The sequence below is a fragment of the Rutilus rutilus genome (assembly GCF_951802725.1).
Source record: "Rutilus rutilus genome assembly, chromosome: 12".
Classification (NCBI taxonomy): domain Eukaryota; kingdom Metazoa; phylum Chordata; class Actinopteri; order Cypriniformes; family Leuciscidae; genus Rutilus; species Rutilus rutilus.
The window spans coordinates 23,253,926-23,277,425 of record NC_140217.1 but is presented as its reverse complement, the minus strand read 5'-3'; the positions used below and the strand labels follow the sequence as shown (position 1 = coordinate 23,277,425).

At 40.7% G+C, this 23,500-nt stretch overlaps 1 protein-coding gene across 1 annotated transcript; it reads left to right on the top strand.

Annotated features, from left to right (window-relative positions):
- Positions 1-1,073: 1,073 nt before the first annotated feature.
- hdlbpa (high density lipoprotein binding protein a) lies at positions 1,074-18,746 on the top strand. Its single transcript, XM_084424845.1, has 28 exons — positions 1,074-1,158; positions 2,342-2,413; positions 3,972-4,086; positions 4,175-4,338; positions 4,425-4,640; positions 5,089-5,295; positions 5,407-5,622; positions 5,760-5,966; positions 6,134-6,241; positions 7,684-7,788; positions 7,897-7,975; positions 8,055-8,194; positions 8,498-8,602; positions 8,696-8,809; positions 9,707-9,793; positions 9,872-10,003; positions 11,472-11,690; positions 11,880-12,101; positions 12,201-12,419; positions 12,531-12,669; positions 15,819-15,967; positions 16,055-16,159; positions 16,288-16,422; positions 16,526-16,669; positions 16,751-16,930; positions 17,069-17,185; positions 17,283-17,423; positions 17,549-18,746. Exons 3-28 carry the CDS (start codon positions 4,011-4,013, stop codon positions 17,639-17,641), a joined length of 3,819 nt encoding a protein of 1,272 aa, XP_084280971.1. The 5' UTR covers positions 1,074-1,158; positions 2,342-2,413; positions 3,972-4,010; the 3' UTR covers positions 17,642-18,746.
- Positions 18,747-23,500: the final 4,754 nt, after the last annotated feature.

Below are 23,500 nucleotides of genomic sequence, written 5' to 3'. Positions count from 1 at the left end.
ATAGGCCTTCATGGCTCTGTCAAAGGCTCCAAAAAGCATTCCAGAGGAGGTCATTTCCATTGTTGAACTAGTTGTTCGTCAACAAACTACACAAAAACTCAATGAGTAAACATTTCATTGACAAAACGCCTTCTTAAATACCAACCTGAAACTCGGGGGAGCCTGCACAGCCGCATAACGCGGAAACAGCACACAAAACTATTCCATTCAAAAATGGCGAACTCTCGCAAAATGGGGCGGTACGAATGACAACACATCCGAGGTAACCAAAGCCCTCCCATAATACCATATGACACCTCAACTACTGAACGGCTCTGAGTTCAACGTTTTTTCATGACACTGCCAATGAACAACGAGGGTACACTTTCACCCTGCTACTAGATCAAGCATTTTGGTATGTTTGTAAAAAGATTTTATTAGGCCTTCGGTCAGTGTAACGAATGATTCAATCAGTGATTCATACAAATTAGCCTACTGGCTGAATCCGAAATCACTCCCTATATAACGTTACCCTCAAATAGGGCATTAGTTGAGGCCATTTGGTATCCGAAACCATAGTGGACGTTATTGACACTCATTCAATCCCACATATGCAGTATGCACTGCAATAACAACCGATGTAAGCTCAACGGCTGTCCGAATTCTCTCACTCTTTTTCATTCATTCTTTCGAGTTAAATGGACTAACGTAGGGAATAGTGAATGAGGATTTAGGGAGCGATTTCGGATTCCTACTGCTGATGTAACCTGCATAAATAACGAGTGAACGAATCTTTCTGATGAAAAGACTATTACTGAGATGAATCTACAAATCCCCACCACTACATTTGAACACCGTTTTTTCTCTCCAGAGATAATTATTTATTTTTTTGCAAAAAAAAAAAGAAACAGCACTGAATACATTAACATAAAATGAACAGCGCAGAGAAAGAGAAAAAAATACAGAGAGATAGCAATGACACCTCAACCAGTAAGAAAAATATGATCTTAAAACCCTCTCCAGAGAGAAATGCATGATGTGCACAGGCAGTGACGTGAGGGAATGTGATTGGAGGAGACTTGAGCTATATAACTCGCAGGCTGCTGCTCCTCCCTTTCGCCAGTGGAGTTTCACTACAAGCTTCTGCACCACACAGGGCAGACGGGAACACAAACACAAGTAAGTCACTCTTCATTCTCCAAATCAATCAGTATATGTTATACATCCGAACGTCTGCTTTACTCCTGCTTGACTTCTGATACACGTACATCGTTAGAGGAACGTTCTGCCGTGCAAATGTGCTCTGGCTCGACTCCATGTCAATTTCTCCCCACTGTTTCACCCTTTGATCTAATGCCTACGTGGACTTTGTGTGGACAGTCACTAATGCTGATCTTGAATAAACATTCACACTCGGCTATCAGCAAAGGTCGTGTTTTAAGTGCATACTTGTTAGGCGTTGTCAATCTCGGAGTATTAGGTTATAATGGATCAATAAGAGTAAAGTTTTTCTAATCCAGTGTGTTAGCGCTTGCGCTAGCTGGTGTACGTGTCACTATCGCGCACGCGCAGCTCAAAGTTTACTGGAGTTGGTGTCTAGCCAGGACAAGTTTTTCATCTCCGCAAACCACAAAAACTGACGTATATTACAACGACAGACACCACTAATTCTATTAAATATATACCCATCAACCTCTCCCGGGATTTATATGATTCTAGATGTGAATTGTTGAGAAATGAAGTGTTAAACGAGAAATCCGTCTTTCCTACTCCGTTAGCCGTTAGCATGGCGTGTCATGAGTTGACGTAGCGCGCATGTAGCAGTGCTGTGAAGATTTTACATACAAAAGTCGTTTTTTAGACACACAAACCATTGTTTATTAAACATACGTTGAGCTATTATCCCAGTCTCCCTTTTTGTTTCATTCTGAGAGAAATTCGGATGTAAATCCGCCATATTTAAATCTGACATACGCAGGAATGGCCACGTTAGCAAGACGCGAGAGGGCCGTTTCAACACTTAAAGACATGCATTTGTTTTTTTGTTTAATTTTGCGTATTTTAAGTATGTATGCACATGTTTGTGAGTATATTCAATGTATCTTTAAGCATGGTTATGATTTAATAATTGAAATTCGTGAACGAAGATCACAAGTAGGTGACTGAACAGTCTTTTAGTTCCTATTTCCAGCTTTAATGAGTCACATTTGCATGTATTTAAATAAGAATTATGCAAGGTCAAATGAAATGCAAACAAATTATGCCACGTGTAACTAAAGTTATGGCAAACTAAAGTGGTTTTGCATCATCAGTGACAGTCTGATTTCCCCCCCCATTTCCCCTTGATTCTGTTTTGTCTTAGGCAAAAGCTGGCAGGCTGACACGAACGGGCAGCTTTACAGGACGGATTATCTGGTAACTGACCATTTAGCTGGTAAGATCACTGACCACCGCCTTGTTTCTACTAGATTAATTTGCTGACAGGCCTAATGTTTGCTTTGAACTGCAAGAATCTTGTTTGTCTTGTTTGTAGCCATGGGATCACAAGTTGTGTGCCGTGATCATTAAGATCAAATCTTATGAGTGGTCATATGATTAAATGTAATTTGAGCATCTGAAGTATTTTTTTAGTGTTCGGTTTGCGGATCAGCTCCCCAGGAGTGCTTTTGATCTGCCTTGAGGAGCTGTATGTATGTGTTTAGCCTCTGGGTCCAAGTCTTTAGGAGGCCTGTAGAGGAAGAGGCCCTGGAAGGGGTATTCAGAGAAAAGCACATTAAAACAGCCTTGTACTGTGTAGAGAGGTTTGGAGTTTGCGTTTGAGGGGCCAGATTGTCACAGTGAACTGGAAAGAATGTTGTATGACTTAATACAATAGTGATTAGCCAATTATCCCAAGGGTTAGTCCATCTATAGTCTTCCATTTTACTGTATAATTTCTGCACACCATTTTCGCTACCTACTTTTGAAGAGCCATGCAAGTCTTTGACGTTGTAAATTCAGCAGTGAATATAAGTGGTCTTTCATAACTCAAGGCTGCATGGCTGTAACAGTAGCCTCAGCTTTTATGTTCTTGTCTTTTTAGTTTCCTCACAGTCCTGTGCGGGGAGTAGGAGAGCAGTCTGCCAAGTAGACGTTTCACTGAGGTGTGGCGTGCATGTTTTCAATTAAATGCGATCGTGCTTTGTGGAACTTTTATTTACGAAGTAGAAGAAAAATTCTCTTTTTGCTGCCCTGCATGCTAGGGGTACAACAAATAAGGGTTAGTGGGGAAATCCTCTTAGCTTTAGAGCTCGTTCATTTAACTCCATGGCTTAGAATTAGCCCTTGTCCAAGGTAACAGATGGGCAACTTTGACCTTCCACAAAATGGATAAGTCCTTAAACAGTGTTTTAAATTTGCTCCTACAGGCAGTGTTCACTTATTTTGCTCTGAACAAAACCACATTATTTTGTGAAATCTTGAAGTTATTTTCCAAAATATAGCCTAGGTTTTTCCCCTTTCTATAAAATTGCGATGAAATCGGAAGTAGCGACAGATTATTATTTTTTTCTGTATTGTTTTTGAGAGTGAAATCGATTATCGAAAAAGATTTGGGTGGTGACTTGATTCTATAATTTGTTTTTGATTGGATGGAGGCTGCATGGAAGAAAGAGGCAGGGTTTAAGTCGAGTAAATGATTGGAGAAGTCTGACTTATGTCACCAGAGTGAAGTCATTTCACTGGAAGATCGAGTTATGAATTTTTATTTTATTTTATGAAACCTACATGGATGAATCATTCACAATAAAATCAATAACATGCATTTTCATTTTGGTGTGAATTTGTCATGCTGCTGACTTTAATCTGTTATCATGAAAAGGTATAAGCTCCACCCATGTTGACAAATGGTTCATGTCTTAACTGCCAGGTTGTATTTTGTTTTATCTTGGTCGTAACTTCAGCCAGGCACTGTTCCTTTAATGTAGTAATCACCTGAGCTCTTCCTATCCTAGTGGCACACTCGGACTCCGTGTAAACGTGGGATTTCGACCATGAGCTCAGTCGCTGTACTTACGCAAGAAAGCTTTAATGAGCACCGCAGTGGCCTTCTGCCAGAGCAGGTCAAAGGTAAATGGTGGTTTTGGTCATTTTGACTTGTCCGTAACCATTCTCTGGCAATGTGAATGCTGAACGTTGTACCTCTCTTCCCCGTTAGCTGCTGTGGCGGGCTCTAGCGGTGTTGAAGAGGAGGATAGCCTCCCCACCTACAAGGATGCCTTTCCCCCTCTGCCTGAAAAGCCTTTGCCAGAGGGGGTACAGGAGACTGGAAATGCCTGGACGTCTAAACTCAAACCTCTCAAGTCCTCAATAATTACCCAGGTATGGCGATCGAGCTAGTTAAGGTCACTGTTACCTGGGGAATGGTTATTCATTGGTTTGACTGTTTTCCGCTTGGATAAATACAGGTTTTCCATGTGCCTCTGGAAGAGCGCAAGTACAAGGACATAAACCAGTTTGGAGAAGGAGACCAGGCTAAAGTGTGTCTTGACATCATGCACAAGACTGGAGCCCACCTGGAACTCTCCATGGCTAAAGACCAAGGCCTCTCCATAATGGTCTCTGGGAAACATGACGCTGTCATGAAAGCCCGCAAAGAGATTGTGTCCCGACTGCAGACTCAGGTAATATAATTGTTATGCTTCTAACATGTTTTGGGCAGCTTGTAGAAAGGCACAATATATTGACATTATATTGGTTATCAGCCAGTATTAGTAGTTATATATATATAATATAAAATCTGTCTATTTAATTGTGCTAATTTGCTCTGTTTTAAATTTAAGTTACTGTTATCATCATATGACGCTGGTTAAGCTAGTTACTCTTTCAAATACTAATAAAGAAAATGTTAATGTTTAGCAAATTTCAAAATGAGTATTCATTTCACTTGTACTGTTTAAACACTTGCTTTTTAGTTTTTATGTTTAAACATTTGTTTAGATAATAGCATACAGTTTTAATTTTGACAATTTATTGCTATTGGTCATGAAAATAACTTGTCAGCTTGTCGGTATTTCTCAGAATTATAATAGTTGTATATCCCTAGTAACTCCTGAAAATACTTTACAACAGGCTTCAGCTACTGTGGCCATCCCCAAAGAACATCATCGCTTTGTCATCGGCAAGAATGGGGAGAAGCTACAGGAGCTCGAGCTGAAGACTGCCACCAAGATCCAGATCCCTAGACCCGAAGACCCCAGTAACCTGATCAAGATCTCTGGAACCAAGGAAGGCTTGGAGAAGGCCAAGCACGAGATCCTGCTCATCTCTGCCGAGCAGGTCTGGAACTTTATTCCATTTTTTGTTTAACTCTGTTATCACAGTTATCTCTTATGTATCAGATTCAATCTAGAAGATGGTGGTGGTGATGATGTTTTCAATAAATTGCAGGATAAGCGTGCTGTGGAGAGAATTAACATTGAAAAGGTGTACCACCCCTTCCTCACTGGAGCTTATAGCAAGCTGGTGGGGGAATTGATGCAGGAGACGGGAGCCCGCATTAATGTCCCTCCACCCAGTGTGAACAAAACTGAGATTGTCATCACTGGGGAAAAAGAGCAGGTGGCCCTGGCCTTGGCAAAGATCAAGAAGATTTATGAGGAGAAGGTGAGTAATGACAGAATAATTAATGGACTTTTATTGACTTTTTTGACACTGGACTGCATATCCATGTGAAATAAGTAATGATAAACCTGAAAGCGACTGAGGAAGATGTTTAAAATGTGTCCTTTTGCTTCTTTCAGAAGAAGAATGCAACCACTATTGCAGTGGAGGTGAAGAAATCTCAGCATAAGTATGTGATTGGGCCTAAGGGTAACACCCTGCAAGAGATCCTGGACAGGACCGGCGTCTCGGTCGAGATCCCACCCCTCGACAGCAGCTCAGAGACAGTAATCCTGCGTGGGGAGCCAGACCGGCTGGGCCAGGCACTCACTGAAGTGTATGCCAAGGTAAACAAGCCTGTTTTCCTCCCCCCATGTTTCCGTACAAGAATTCTTTCCCTCAAGCTCCTTTTGTGCTCTTCTCTTTTCGCTTTAATTTAGGAAATGTATTAAAAATGTAACGGTAGAAGGGCTATCAATTTGACTAACTTTTGACCCTTACTCTCTCTGCACAGGCTAACAGCTACACTGTGTCCTCAGTCTCTGCTCCCTCTTGGCTTCATCGTTTCATTATTGGCAAGAAAGGACAGAATCTGGCAAAGATCACGCAGCAAATGCCCAAGGCGAGTCAACTTTTCCCTTATCACATCAGAGTGCTTGGCCTGAATATCCGTGAGGGGCATGTGTAGATGTTGATCATTTTAAACAGATGTTTTTGACCAGTTACATGTCAGAGTGACTGTTCAAAGGTTCCAGTAATTGCATCAACCAACACAGGTAGTTCAGAATGACATGGGGCTTGAGCCAAGAAGCACACAGTAGTTGCAGATACATTCATCATTTCATATAAGTCTTATAAAATTATACATAGCCTGGAAGCAACAGTATGAGCATTTACTTGTTCTCTGTTGCTACTGATGAGTTTCTAAAGACAATCAGATCAATAAGTGCATTAAATTTTTTTATTCCTGTATTAAAAGACAATTAAACTAAAGTGTTGATGCTTCAAAATCATTTTAAAAGTAATCCATATAAATTGTGCGATTTATTCCAAGAAAGCAGTTGCTTTGAACATTTAATTTAAGCTTTTGCTCATATATGAACATTGATCAATTGTCAATGGTGGGGAAGCGTTGTCATAAATGACAGAAAATTATGTCAATGGAGGGGAGAGAGTTAAGAACAAGAAACCTCAATAGTTCATGCATCTAGCAAGCAGCCTTGAACTTCCATTGACCATATTTGATGTGCTCCATGTATGTGCATTGATCTGTTCATTATGTGATTAAAAGCCTAGATCAGTGGTTCTCAATTCCAGTCCTCGGGACCCCCTGCTCTGCACATTTTGTATGTCTCCCTTATTTAACACACCTGAACCAGATCATCAGCTCATTAGGAGAGACTCCATGAACTGAACTGACTGTGTCAGATAAGAGAGACATACAAAATGTGCAGAGCAAGGGGTCCCGAGGACTGGAATTGAGAACCACTGGCCTAGATTAAATAATCGATTGCGTCTCTTCAGAACACTTGGCTTAGGGCCTGTTCACATATCGCGTCTTTTGCGCGCGCAAGTTCGTTATTTCAAATGTATGCGCGCTCATAATGGAAGCGACGCGGTCGCGGTGCGATGCGCTCGTTTTTTCCAAGCGCGTCCGCGCCGCATCGAGATAAAAACATCTCAACTTTTCAGAATGCCGCAAGCGCACCGCAGGTCACGTGACAAGAACCAAGCTTAGCAACGACAGACGCCTCCGAAGCGCAACCACCCGAGCGCTTTGGAAAAAGGAGAACGCGGCGCGCCTAGCGTTTTCTATGCGTTTTTAGGCGCGATATGTGAACGTCGCCTTAAACCGCTTGATTCATATGGATTACTTTTACGATGTAAGGTCTTTATGATGGATTTTCAGTGGAGGGGAAAGTATTCTCTCAGGTTTTATTAAAATATTGTCATTTGTGTTCTGCAGATGAACATATATTATCTTATGGGTTTGGAATGACATGAGGGTGAGTAAATGATGGCATTTTGGGTGAACTAACCCTGTTATGCTCTGTTTATTAACAGGTGCACATTGAGTTCACCGAGGGTGAGGACAAGATCACGCTGGAGGGGCCCACTAAAGACGTACAGATAGTACAGGGCCAGATTCAAGAAATCGTTACAGATTTGGTAAGACTCATCTCCCTATTACATGAAAAACATAGGTTTCCACTTGCTTTATTTTTTGGCCTCCATGTGTCCTAAACAGTTTGGTTGGTTTTCATGTGTTCTTTATAGGTTAGTCGAATGGACTACACTGAGATAAGTGTGGACCCCAAGTTCCACCGACACTTAATTGGGAAAAGCGGTGCAAACAGTGAGTATACAGCTGTTGTGAAATTTAAAGCAGATATTATGCGAACACATAACACGTGTGCTTTTCTCTCCACACCTAGTTAACCGCATAAAGGAACTGCACAAAGTGTCAGTCCGCATTCCACCTGACCATGAGAAGAGTAACCTTATCCGTATCGAGGGTGATCCCCAGGGCGTGCAGGAGGCCAAGAAGGAGCTGCTGGAGCTAGCGTCACGCATGGCAAGTTGGATGGATTTGTAATTGAATAAAGGCGGCTCTGTTTACTGTTCTCTCTTCGGTGTTCTTTCGTTTAGGGTTTACCACTTGTTATATGTGTGTAACCGTTGCGTTTGTCTTAAATGGTTTACTCTATAATTTCTGTCTGCTGTAAATTGGTTTGCATAATTCTTAAAGTGGAGTTAGGTGCATGTGTGTCGGTGGGAAAAACCATCAGCATCGGAGTATAAAATCCTCTGGGTTATTTGCAGGAGTTGCCTGGCAACTCTTGACTCAAAGTCTCTAAGAATGTCATGATTTCAACAGGAGAATGAGCGTACAAAGGACATGATCATTGAACAGCGTTTTCATCGAGCCATCATCGGACAGAAAGGGGAGAAAATTAAGGAAGTTCGGGATAAGTTCCCTGAGGTAAGTGTTTTGGGATGCATGGTTTATTTTTCCAATCACATGTTTTTGTTTACATATAAGGGAGAAATAACCTTTCTTCCCCCTTGCTTTCAGGTCATCATCAACTTCCCTGACCCAGCGCAGAAAAGTGACATTGTACAACTGCGTGGGCCTCGCACTGAGGTGGAAAAATGCGCAAAGTTTATGCAGAAAGTGGTGGCTGAAATGGTAAACGCATTTTTGTAATATTTCCTGAATTTTCTCTTGCCGTGTCTTTTTACTCATTTGCTGATATTGTGAATCAATATATCAGGAACACAAACACAATGGCAATGGTTTTGATCCACTTAACATCTAAACATTGATTTGATTTTTATTTACTGTCCATCTATGTAAATTAAAAGTCCTTGAAATCCCTGGTCAGTGCACTTAACAATGGAGCTGATTGATACACCCCATGTCTGTCATGTTCTAAGCACAGTATAGACTGTCAAGAGTGAACTATGTTAGTGTCCACACAATGAACAATTACATGGTTTATCATCTATTATCTTTATATTATATAGCACACTAAGCATAGGCAGCAGGTCTGTTGTCTGCCACATAAAATTTGGGTGTGTATTTTGATTGGCCGGTTTTGTTTATCAGCTGAAAAAAGTTATTCTGAAAGTGTTTCCAAATATATTGTTATTGCTGTGGTGTGGTCTTCCCTATTCCTTATTGTAATTAAAGTTAACAATATAGTTATGGTGTGAAATTAAAGCCCGTATTATGCTTATGTTTTTACACATGAGGATATGCGTACAGCTTGCAACATGAATTTTGGCAAATTTGGCTGCATCAGTAATAGACTCCACATTGACGAGTGCTTGTGTGACCGGATTAAGAAATGCATGGAGCTCTGCCTTTGTATTCATTTAAACTAATTTTATCTTTCAACTTCTATAGAGAAATAACAGACACTGGACAAGAATGAAACTTTGTAGTACCTATGTTGACTGCCTGTGGTAGTGCACACAATCCAGTGGAGTTTGAAAGGCTCTGTGTTTTGGGCTTAACAATCTGTGAAATGACAGTCAATTTTTAGCCTTTTCTTAAACTAGCCTACTTTTGTTATTTTTCCAGGTTGAGAACAGCTTTTCTGTCTCAGTTCCCATTTTCAAGCAATTCCACAAAAACATAATTGGCAAAGGAGGAGCAAATATAAAGAAGGTGAGTAGTTACTTTTTAGACTGGCACGTTCGTCCATTCACAGACGGTTTACTTTACTGGTGCTTTTTTCTTTATTAGATTCGTGAAGAGACTAACACTAAGATTGACCTACCTGCCGAAAACAGCAACTCTGAAATGATTGTCATCACTGGGAAGAAGGCAAACTGTGAGGCAGCAAAAATCAGAATCCTTGCCATTCAGAAAGAACTGGTGAGTTTTTTATTTTATTTTATTTTTTATCAACTTTAATGTGAGGTTAAATGTCCATCACATTTGTTAAAAGGCCCCTATTACGCTTTTTCGAATGTTACCATTCATGCAGTGTGTAATATAGCAGTGTGTTTGTGAATGGAAAAGGTCTGCAAAGATTTAAAAATCAAAGTGCACATCAAATAGTTATTGTCTCCTAAAACAAATAATCTATTCTGAACTGCCTAAACGAGTCGTCAGTAATTCCTATGTAGGTTTGTAACACATTTGCATAATGCCAGACTATGGTCTAGTGTTCATTTCGTTAAAGAAATCGATGACAAAATATTCTTTGACCTTTTCTTCCATGACTAAGACGAGACGATAAGACGACACCAACGTCATTAAACGATAACTGTGACCATATCAACATACAATATTGTTGAGACTAAAATGTAGTTAAAAAAATAAAAGCATTACTAAAACCTCTTTGCTTTTGTATAACAGACTGTTTTTAACAAGCTACTACGAGTTTTAATGCTTGCGGTTTCCAGATTTCAAGAATTTAAAACAATTGTTGTGACTTTATCATTTTAAGCAAAATAATTTGCCTATTATCTAATAGATAGCCTATTATCAATTTAACCATTATGTGTCATGATGAAAATATGACTAAGTTTTCATTGACAGACTGGACTAAATTGCCCAGGCTTTGTCGACTAAAACTTGATTGAATGAAAACTAAATGATTAAAACTAAAAAGTACATTTGACACAGGACTAAGACTAAATGTAAAAATAGCTGACAAAATTGGCTGCCCGCAAACGTCTACTTGAATCCGCCAAAACACTGTAGTTGTAGCTGAGGCTTGGAAGTGTTTAGTTTGTGGTGTTGACATGTCGAGAAGACAGATTTCTGTACATCAAAAGAAAAAGGATTCTGGCTCGAATTGATACAGTAAAATGGACGCCATTGTCACTGTTCATATCACTGTGTATACAAGTGCTGAGGAAGCCTCTGGGAGCTGAAATTTTAGATATGGTAATAGGCGTTTCGTATGACACACACTGTAAGCGGTAGACCATACTTGGGCCATCTGAATAATCAGAGCATAGTAGGCTCTCCGAAGGGAGGGTTTAGAGAGACGGAATCTTCAAACAAACAGTTTTCAGACACTTAAAGAGGTGCTGTGCAGTGTATATTATGAGAAAATGAGTTTTGACCTTGGATGCATGTAAATCTATTGTAGGAGAACTCCAAAATAAAATTAGTAACCTTTAAAATACCACAATAGGGCCATTTTAAAAGTTTGGGCTCTAAGAATAAAAAAAAAAACAACGTTCATATAGTTTTTACTTTATTTTTGCTCAAGTAAATGCAACCTTGGTGAGCATTGGAGACTTCTTTTTAAAAACATTACACACCCCAAACATTTGAATAGTATGTGGATTGAAGATAATTTATTCATTGTTCTCAAATATCTGTGCAGGCAAATATTACAGAGATGGAGGTGTCCATCCCCTCAAAACTGCACAATTCCCTAATTGGTTCTAAGGGGCGTTTTGTGCGTTCCATCATGGAGGAGTGTGGTGGTGTGCATATCCATTTCCCAACGGAGGGCTCTGGCATCGATGCAGTGACAATCAGAGGCCCAGCGGAGGAGGTCGAGAAAGCCAAGAAACAGCTGCTGTCCCTGGCAGAAGAGAAGGTATGTTTGAAGGGATGGGTTTCCTTGAAGAACTTGAAACTGAAAGCCGGTAATACTGGTGTTATGCTTGGAATGTTATTTGGGCACAGGCTTTGTTAGTACAAGTATCCAAACTGCTTTTAACACAAGCCCAGTGATTGTTGCTCTTAAAACAATTTATTGTACTTTAATCAACTTGTTTTTTAATAGCAAACTAAAAGCCACACAGTTGAGCTTCGTGCCAAACCTGAATACCACAAGTTCCTTATTGGAAAAGGAGGTGCAAATATCCGCAAAGTACGGGACAGCACAGGCGCCAGGATCATCTTCCCTACTGCTGAAGATAAGGATCAGGAGCTGATCACAGTCATCGGTACAGAGGAAGCTGTAGTAGAAGCACAGAAGGAGCTGGAGGCACTCATTAAGAGCTTGGTTAGTCCCAATGTTCATCTATTTTAACCCCAACACTGATCAGTAAAATATTAGTGTCTTCTGACTGGTTTCCTTTTGCTCTCATATTTCTGATATCAGGATAATGTTGTTGAGGATTCCATGATCGTCGATCCCAAGCACCATCGTTTCTTTGTGGCACGCCGTGGCCAAGTCCTGAGGGACATCGCTGATGAGTATGGTGGTGTTATAGTCAGTTTCCCCCGAACTGGCTCACAGAGTGATAAGGTCACCCTAAAGGGAGCCAAAGATTGTGTGGAGGCTGCCAAGAAACGCATGCTGGAGTTGATCGATGATTTGGTGAGTAGATGTAAAAATCTGCAATAAATGAATGCAGTTCCCATCTCGGACAACTGCAGTTATTGTGCTGTTTTAAGGAGGTAATGGATTGTACATTCCCTAAATCTGCAGGATGCGCAAGTGACCATGGAGTGTGTGATCACTCAGAAGTTCCACCGCTCCATAATGGGGCCGAAGGGCTCTCGCATACAGCAGATTACTAAAGACCACAATGTGCAGATCAAGTTTCCAGACAGAGAGGACCAGCAAGGTAAATACCACAGTGACTGTCGATAATTAAAGGCCATATCAGGGAAAATCAAATATTTATTGATCTTTTGAAATAAAAGGCTCAACTCTCCCTTGTATAATAAGACACCAAAATGGCTCATCTTGAAATCTTCATTGTTGTGATATCACATTAACACTTACATTTACACATCAGTGATGGCAATTTGCTATGACTAACAATAAGGGTAAGATGTGGGGAAGATTTTCTGTTATTTCTGCTGTAATTGACTAAGCTATTTATTAAATTAACCATGATTTGTTTAGAGGTATATTCTGTATTCCAGAAGTGTGTTCAAAAACAAATGTTTGCATATTGATTTTGTGTGGTTTTTAAGCATCTTAAGTTAGATTTGAACGTTAAGGTATTAATTCAAATACTTAATGAACAGCGTGACTCATGAACAGTGTTAATTTTGTTGACAAATAATTTTCATTTATTTTCGTCAATTAAATTTTTTCACAAACGAAAACGAGATGACTAAATAAAAACAGTTTTGAATGACAAAAACTTTGACAAATCTGTTGATCTAACATTTTCGTCTAGTTTTTATTCGTTGACAAATGTTAGGGAGGGACGTTTTGGGAAGATACGAAGAGTTCAGATGCAAAAGCCTCTAAGTGCCATCTGAAATTTTCTTCTAGAATGGTCATTTTTATCAAGCTCGTATATACAAGTTCAGTAATTTCACTTAAATGGCAATTAATAGGTCATTTTCATTGCCATTTAAGTGAAATTACTGAATTTAAATATACAAGCTTGATAAAAATGACCATTCTAGAAGAAAATTTCAGATGGCACTTAGAGGCTTTTGCATCTGAACTCTTCATATCCAGTCAGAACTGATGTCCTGCGTTTGAGGTAGATGCACACATTTGAATTGTAACATGCTGATCTACCCGCCGGGACATGAGTTGGCATGCGCTGGATGCATGTCTCATAAAACGTTCAAAAATGTAAACGTCTGGGAGAAAGAGAAGAGCAGACATATGGATAGATCTGAATAAGAGTGATGACGCAATAGAAAGCTGTATTTGGTACGGTTTGCTATGTGAACGTACCTGAAGCGTGCAGCCATGCACATAGAGCTGTACATATGCGAGTCCTGAATTAAGCTCTCTTTCATGTCTGAATGGACAGATACACACAACATTGTTTTGGAGAGTATTCACGTAAACAGTCGGTTTGTCTTAACAGAACGTAAACAGTTGTGAGAATATCGGATCTGCATCAGTGCAATTGGATCCGCGCACATTTGGTCTTAAAGTAACAGTGCGTAATAAACCTAATGCAGTCTGTCCCCTTAATATTAATCAAACAACAAAAGAAAAAGAGAAGCATTCCTGCTCTTTAATAAGGATTAATTATATTTATACAAATAAATATGTCTGCTTGATAGAATAAAGAATGATGTATGCCAGTTGTTTTAAAGAATGCATATATCATTCATTGAAAAGAAGACAGTATTCTACTTTAGGAGAAGTGGTTTTATTTAATTAAGATATTTTTTTCTTTGTTACAGCAGTTAAATCGGTGTCTGTATTGCATGTTCAAACTTTAAAATCATTCATATTATCAGGTTAATAGAGGTTTTCTCTGGAAGTATATATAATGGGTTTGGAAACTTTAGAGGAATTCTAATTGAATGCATTAGTTTAACTAAACCCATTAGATTTTATTCGACTGAATCTATTGTAGATTTAGTCGACTAAAATCTTATTGTATTTCGTCGACGAACAATTCAGATGACTAAAATAAGACCGAAACTAAATGGCATTTTAGTGAAGACTAACTAAAACTAAATCAAAATTTGCTGTCAAAATTAACACTGCTCATTATCTGCATTTTTTTTTTTATATATATATATATATATATATATATATATATATATATATATATATATATATATATATATATATATATATATACATAAATAAAATTTAATTATATAATTCTTTTTTTTATAAAGTTCTCTGAGGTCCACTTATCAAGATTTTTACATCAAAAACATCCTAATTTAGAAGTAATAAGCTATTTTCTACCCTGTTTTTGACCCTTTCTTTGAAACACTCCGTTTTGATGGGCGTGCCGCATTCAAGACTTGGAAGTAAACTGCTATGATTGGGTAACAGTTTTACATATTAAAATAAATTTCAGTGTCCCCGCCATTACACGTTGGGAGTAGTTTTGAAAACTTCCGTTGTTACAAAATATCTTCTTACAAAGGATGACTTGCTGCGTTTTGTGTGAACGGAATTATGAATGAACTGTCATTCTTAGGATATTCATAGCTCATTCTTTTAGAGATAAAGCGAAAAAAATATATACATGTTTCATTTAAAACTCGACACTGCAAATGACAATGTTGTGTAAAGCCTTCGTCGAACTGTATCGTTTAAAAATGAATCCGCAGTAAAATGAAGCAAACAAACAGTGTGTTCTTACTGATGTGATCTGACTGGAACTTCATTAAATATGGTTCATCCACGCTTGCTTAATGTTAGGATCACAAGGATGCCTGTGCAAAGACTTTTTTCCACAACTTGTCACTATAAAACGCTGGAGTAATCCTGTGTTTGCACTGGTCTCATATTTACTACTACATGATGTGTGAATCAATAGGCAGGGCTAAAGAGACTGCTGAAGCAGGCGTTAGTGATCTTCTGCAGAGGCGGTCTTTCATCGCATGACCAATGAGACAAATCTGAAACGAGTCGTTTTCTGAGCTTGGTTTCAATGAGAGCTTTTAAGTTTTTTGACAAACAAGGAAGTTTTGAGTTCTGAAACTTAAAGGATATTTGTATAGTACAATGACCTCTTATGTCAAAAGATCAAGGAAAATTTGATGTCTCAATTCATGATCCTTGAAGTCATTCTGTGCCCCTTGGAACATTTATGCATGCAGTCCAAAGTTTTTGTGGTCATGAACAACTAAATGGCAAGCAAAAATTAAATCGTTTAACATGTTTACAAGAGTACTTTAAGGGGGGAAACATTACCCTTTAACTTCAAGTACTTTATTGTTTTTTTTTTAATGGCACAGTCTTTTTCTGCAGAACATGCAAATAGAATCACATGCATATTATTTCTATGCAAGCCTAAGGTCAAATCTGTGGCCTTTGTTTATTCAGCTCCATCAGCTGATGCTCCAGTTCAGGAGAATGGAGAAGCCAATGGAGAGGTGAAAGAACCTGTTGATCCTTTGGCCCCAAAGAAGTGCGATGTCATTGTGCTCTCTGGCCGCAAAGAGAGGTGTGAAGCTGCTGTTGAGGCGCTAAAGGTGCGACTGCCATTTCCATTGTACACAGTTCGGATTTTTGTATTCCGGTGCATTTTGTTGATTGTTCAAACAATATTTGTCGTTTAGGCTTTGGTTCCTGTGACCATTGCGGTGGAAGTGCCTTTTGAGCTTCATCGTTACATCATTGGCCAAAAAGGAAGTGGAATTCGCAAGATGATGGATGAGTTTGAGGTTGGTTTCTTTACTGCTGATTTCAGTTGAATTATAAACCTTAGAGAAGTGTTTAGAGATGGAAAATTTTTTTTTTTTTTTTTTTTGGCTGTTGTCCTGTCATTCCTGACAAATATATTTTCTTACAGGTTAATATTCAAGTGCCTGCTCATGAGTTACAGTCTCACATTATCTCCATTACTGGCCTGGCCTCCCACCTTGACCGCGCTAAAGAGGGTCTTCTTGAGCGTGTCAAAGAGCTACAGGCTGAACAGGAGGATAGAGTGAGTTTGAAATCTTGAGTTGTAAATGAAACAGTTAAAATTATTTCGACTCTATAATTACTCATTATATAATTACTAAAAAAGTGTAACAAATTGTCTGCAGGCTCTCAGGAGCTTCAAGCTGACCATCACTGTGGATCCCAAGTATCACCCCAAGATTATTGGACGCAAAGGCGCCATTATCACCCAAATCCGCAACGAGCATGAGGTCAACATTCAGTTTCCAGAGAAAAATGATGAGAACCAGGTAACAGGCTGGAGCCTAAAAACTGATAAAACAAAGGCTTATTTCTTTAAACATTCCATTTATTTAGTTTTGGTCTTTTAGGATCAGATTACCATTACTGGCTATGAGCAAAATGCTGTGGCGGCACGTGATGCCATTCAGGCTATAGTGGGTGAACTGGAGGAAATGATCTCTGAAGACATCACCCTGGACAGCAGAGTCCACGCTCGCATCATAGGGGCACGTGGCAAGGGAATCCGCAAGATCATGGATGAGTTTAAGGTGAGATGGTGGTGGGGTCATCTTTTTAGGACCAAGTATTTGACTTCTATCTTGACTGTTGTTTTTTGTTTTGTTTTTTAGATGCACTTTTAATAAATGTTAGTACATTATTCTTTATATTGTTTTTGTATTTTCCAGGTTGATGTTCGGTTCCCTCAGAGTGGAGCTGCAGATCCAAATTTAGTGACTGTGACTGGCCGTCCAGAGCAAGTTGATGAAGCCATTGATCACCTTCTGAACCTGGAGGAGGAATATGTAAGATTATGCTATACTTTGGCAGAAGACGACTATTAAAGGTTATTAATTTTAAAGTACTACATTTGTGAACACATATAATTTTCCTTACCCTTAGTTGGCCGACGTAGTTGAAAATGAAGCCAAAATGGCCTATATGAAGCCTTCTGGTTCCACTGCCTCCAGCATGGATGAACCTCGTGGCCCATCCAAGGGCTTTGTTGTGCGGGAGGCTCCTTGGACCACTGGCAGTGCACCGGTAAACCAATGTTATGTCTTGAGTGAGAATCTGTTGCAGAGTAAACGACTGAAATTGAGCCATAGATTTGTGCATAATACTAATAGAGGAATTTAACCTGTTGTCACCTGTGTTTTTGGCTTTAGGCTCCGGATATGAGCAGCTCTGAGGAATTCCCCAGTTTTGGTGCACCTGTGGCTGCTGCAAGATCATCTCCATGGGGACCCAAACGTTTTTAAAATGTGTGTCCTTCAATGGTTATGTTGCAACCTCCTGGTTTCCCCTTTACTATTATCCCTCATTTGACCCATTTGGATATGGACTGACCACTTCCTCTGACCCCCAGTATATCAGCACAGTTCCTCTGCTCAAATTACTTCTGCTAGTAAGGGTCTTGATTTAGTCTCTCAGTGACCCTTAAAAACAAAACCGGTGGTAAACATTGTTCTCTTTATGAGGGGTGATCTCTACCAGGTTCACCTGAATTAGTATGAAATGAGACAACCTGTTTGCATTTTAGAGCGAATCAAAAATTGAAGGAAAACAAAAGTACTCCTGACCATGCTTCAGATATGTAATGATCCAGGTTTAAGTGATTTTTGATATGACTTAATTACAAAAACATTATTTCATTACAAAGGTTATTTTTTTGGTTTATTAAGCTGCTCTGTTTCATAGTTGCCTTTGCAGTGGGGTTTGGGAAAAATATACTGTATACCTCTGAAAGATGTTGCTTCTGGTTGAAGTCAAATTAATTCATAGGAAATGGGTAACCAGCTGTACTTTTGCCTCGTTCCCTAGGGTAGCCATTTTGTTGCAGACATTTCACTCGTCTCTGTCCCCATCCCTGATTCTCTCACTCTGGGAAAGGATTCCATGCAGCCTTTACAACTTTTCTGACTTAAAAAAGAGGGACTTTCACTACAAAAGTATTTTCAAACTGCCATTTGCTTTGGAAGTCCCAGGGATGTAGTTGCTTGTGCAGTAGAAGTCCCAAGGTTCCCAAAGTCTCTAAAACGTACACTAAACTGTTTGTTCTTTTTAATTTCAGTTTTTGATATTCAGAATTCATGTTTATTAAAGATTCTAATATTTGGATGGGTGAAAGAGACAATTTTGTGCCAATGAAATGTCAAGTCATGTTTTACTCATTCTTGCTAATGGGTCAGTGTCAGCCCCTTTTTTTGGTCTTCCAATTGCTATGCAGGTTGGTGTGAAACCATAGCAATGGCCCTCGTAATAGCCTTATAAGAATTATGCAAAAATGACAAAGGAAATGATTATGGATAACACTGGAAAATAAACTGTCCAAAAAGGAAAATAAAAATCGAAAATGTATCTGGACTTGTTGGGGTGAGACTGATTATTTTTTTCACATGCACAATAACCAATAAGAACGTATAAAATGTGTACGGGAGAAGTTACAATAGCCCACATGGAAGGATCCCTCAAACCCTCCAGCCATAACCTCTTTGGTGAATGCTGGTTGGGTGTTGCTGAAAATTAGCAGTTATTTCTCAATTTTTTTTAAACGACACTTTTTGTAAGTATTTCACCTTGTATGTATATTTTTAGATTCATAAGAGTATGTCAAGGCAAAGTCAGACTTCTGTAAATCCAAGTAGAATTGGATTCTTTGGTATATGGTTAAAAAGTATGTACACTCTTAAATTCTCTAGATTTAAGAAAGAACTATTCAATTGTGCTACAGCTCATCCCACAGGTTTTTATATGGGGTTATTTCCACGGCAAAACCTTCTTTCTGTGGTCAGTGAACTGTTCTGTTGTTCATTTTAAGATGTGATTTGGATCCATGCCGTGCTGGAAGATCCATCCACAGCCAATTTTAAGCTTCCTGACAAATTCAATCAGGTGTTGATTTAATATCAGTTGGTACTTAGAGTTTATGATAGTGTATGTTTCTGTCTGCCATAATTGCCATAATTATTGCAACCTTCCCAAACAAGTTGTGGTTATATAAATGAGGTCTGATCATAGTTTTGGAGACCCAACCAGCAACTGCAATTCTCCAACTTTGATCCTCCTCAGTGTGTAGGGGGCCAATATAGACACATCCTCCACCATCACCAGTTGATTTTAACTTATTGATTATTGCTCAAATAGTGTAAATGAGAAAATTCCAAAAATTAAACTATCATCTGAGCCATTTCATAATTTGTGCCGTTCAACAACCTTTTCTCACACATCATAACTGTATTCTTACTAGGTCTTGTCATCTGACGGATGACTAAAAATTTGGTCTGTGTCACTTCATACTTGGAGCCCAGTGAAACAGGAAGTCATGATTTATCACTTTTCAGTTCCCTTTCGTGGTCACTCCGAGTTACGTCGGATGACGACGAATGGGGTTTCGCTTATGTGGTGATGCGCTCCATCATGATAATGATTAGGGGCGGATCGGGTATGCGCGGCGAATATAAAAGAGGGACGGAATGGCGCCTAAGCGAGCGCGTCATTCTCGTTCTGGAAGTGACGTCATCCTGGCACGCAGTGTTTACATTCGGGAGGTAAGAAATGTTGGTAGCTGCTTAATTCTGAATGTGCGTTAGAAAAGATCATTTAAGACTCGTTCAATTCACAGTGCGACTGAGGAGGACTGTAAATTCATTGATAACGTATCCGTTACGGCAAGCCTGTAATTTGCACCCTATTGAGTGCACGGAGCGGTGTGATTCGCCATTTACCGGTGAGTCATACTCCTTATCAGGTTCACAAGACCTTAAATGCGCAAATTATAAACGATGTGATATATTGTTTTTTTAGTGATTGATCCTATAATCCGCACCCTATTGAGTGCACTGAGCGTTGTGATTCACTATTTACCGGTAAGTCATACTCAGGTCAACGTTAAGTTTATGAGATTATAAATGTGTAAATTACAATTATCGTGTGTTCTGTTTTTTTTAGTAATACAGGGGTGGTGTTACAGCAGGCTTGGTGGGAGTAGCTGGGCTTAGTAACGACCGATTGGATTGTGTTTCCCCCTTGCCAGAAACTCCTCGACCATTTCTCAGTGACTATTACTGGAACAGCGCATTTGCTGCGATCATCTGACTAACATTTTCTCTTATCCCTTATCTGTCTTGAGACGGCCGGAACAATAGCGCATTTTCGGCCGTAGTGACGCTTTCCAAACCTAGCAAATTCAGTGATCTTTGGGCTGGAGTACAGCGGCGAATAACTGGGTTGTCATTTCTACTTGCTCTTTTAGCAGAAACATTGTCATTTAAAGTATTTACGTTTGTCAAATTATTATTGTCTGTCTTTGAATGTCTTACATGTATTTCTAAATCCTGAGAATGGTATACTTTTAAAATGCTGTAATCATTAGGCGACGCAGTGTTGGAAAGCTATTAATGAGCGTTGGCCAGTGAGTGGTTGCTTTTATCTTTTTTTGTAAACAACTGATTCCATCCGTCCACATGTGATAAGGGTTCAACCAAAAGACTATTACGTGGAAAGTGCGTTGTGTGTGTGTGTGTGTGTCTGTGTGTATGGTTGCTTATGTCTCAATTTGTACTCTTTTCTTTTACCCAGAGTTGGGGTGCCAGTTCAACGCCCACGTCCTCTGGTGTGGTGGTGTGCTTCTCGCTTGCTGTGTTCACAGGGGGTGATTGGGTGCTGTGTGGTGAGAGCACTAGTTGCAGTGTTTACTGGGTGGACGAACTGAATCCCCAATTCTGAAACGGATAAGTGTTATAGTTGGCGTATTTATTCTAATGTGTGTTTGTATTGTGTATTTTGGTACTTTTCTTATCTGTATTTAATAAACAATTTGAAACGTTTCCTTGTTGTCTGTTATCTGACCCAGTCACCGCGTATCTGTGTGCTTTGCACTTGATGTACAAACGGGTCCCCGGCCCATTTTCCGGGGTGGCGTAGTCTATTTTGTGCCATAATTGGTATTGTGTTGCGCTTAAAGGAGCAAACTGCCACACTTAGAAAGCCTCTCACCTTCGAGTATACAAAACGAGCCAATGGCAAGAAAATGCCATGGGTCTGCGGAATTTGCATAGCGTAAGTCCGCCCCACGTCGTGGGTATATAAAGAAGTACGCTGGCGACATAGACAGTATATAAACGACACAGCGACCCCATTGGATTCAACGGAGACAAGTGAAGTCAATTAGAAGCACTTACTTCCTGATGGTCGAGCGTACTGCGCAGACTCAAACTGAGCTTGACGACGCAGATGTGATGTGAGAAACCCGTCTGTCTTCTAGTAGCTGTGCCAAGCGAAATCTGAATCATTCCCTTCCTAATCTTGCAGAAACGGAGAGTGTGAGTAGGAGGTGTCCATGAGCTAGCAGCCGGAGTAACTTTTGCTAAGTATTCTGATTAATTACTTTGTCATTTTGCCTCCACGTCCCCCCGATTGTGCGCCAGCTTCTCCTCCTGTCCATACGGTAATCTCTCTACTGTGCGGCAGAGAGTCGCGTGGTTATGACGCAATCGTTAGCCTATTTTTACAAAAACTGCATCTACGGGGCCATAATGTAAGATACAAGGTAATGGAGCCTTTTATACATTTTCGTGTTTCTTTAGAAATAAATAATGGACAAATGGAGTTTTTAAACGCCTCAGATGTAAAGTTATTTGCTGTCAAAGTGACGTCAAAATGAATGGGAGTCAATGGGATGCTAACAGCAGGTGATGGTCCGCTAGCCAATGGCGGCGCCCAGGGAAACTTCAAAATAATATGAAACCCTGCCCCCCTGGCTGGCAACATGCAGATATGTTTTCGCTTCGGAGCCAAGAGTTCTCTTCACTCCTGCAAGCCATTCTGAATCATCTTCACTCTACGAGACGAGCGGCTCTTCAGTGTGTTGGTGTGACGGCGCGTTCCAGCGAGATCGCATTGCCTGCTGCTGATCTGTGCAGTGATCTGCCGACAGTGTGTGTGTTTCTCCCTGGGTGCTTCAGCACTCTGCTGAGCTTTTTCCTCTCTCTAAAAGAGCTGCACGCGGCACATCTTTTTCAAGACGGCTCGCCTGTGTATTTACTGGATGTGGGCGCATAATTCATCTGCCTAACGGTCACGAGCGCTGTTTCGCGTGTTGGGCTTAATCACGCTCGGCAGCGCTCGTGGATGAGTCGTGTTTTCACTGCGGGAACATGACCATCGCGATGTTTATAGATCGAGACTCAATGATCTCTGTGTGAGAGTCCCTTCTGCCACACCCCAATCTATCTCTTCCTCGAGAGGGGATACTTTGGCTGGTGGCCAGGGTGATCTGAGGATTATGGTGTGGCATAATTCCGACGAGCTTTCCTCGGGCCATGCCCCCCTCCACATCGAAAACCGTGGGGCTTCCGTCTGTGCCTGGTTCCTCTCGGGGACCCAGTGTTTTCATTCGGGGCTCCAGCAGATGGTGTCATGTCACTCACAGCATCACAAGGCGGGCTTGATTCCTCTGGAAATGAGGATTCGACTGCGTTGCCTCCCTCGGGAGTGTTAGCGTTAGTCGAGTCAGATCCAGAGCTGATGGCCATGCTTTTGAAAGCATCCGTTGGAGTGGCGCCCTCCCCCCGAGCGCTGTAGGCTTACGATTGGTTCCTGGGCGCGTGTTGCTCTACAGCACTCGCTCCCAGTGCCTTTCTCCCAGACGTGCATCAGGACGCCTCCGGCTCGCGAGGGTCCCCGTGACTTATCGCGGCCCGCGGGCATCCTCCGCCTTCGCTGCACTCGATCGCGTGGCGATCATGGGCTGTATGTTCTCTGTCACTATCATGGCACAGGCATGCAGTGCTGTGTGTCGCCTTCGCCTTCGAGGCAGTGCTGACTCGGGAGTTCTGTCAGACCAGGCCGCCGTGGAACGCTGGTCCTTCCCTGGCCAACACTGACAGAACGCGGAAACTAGACCACGCCCCCACGCAGGGACGCTATGCCTCCCATGTCCGGGCCTGGTTGAACCGCCACGCACACTACTGACCTCGCTCTACGGGCGACATCGGAACCTGCGTGATCCCGGGCCAGATGATGTCCACAGGTGTGGTCCAGGAATGGGCTCAGCCAGGTTGATGTGGGGGGGTCTGAGAATTCATTTTCTCAGCTCCCCCATGTCCCAGGCTGGGCTC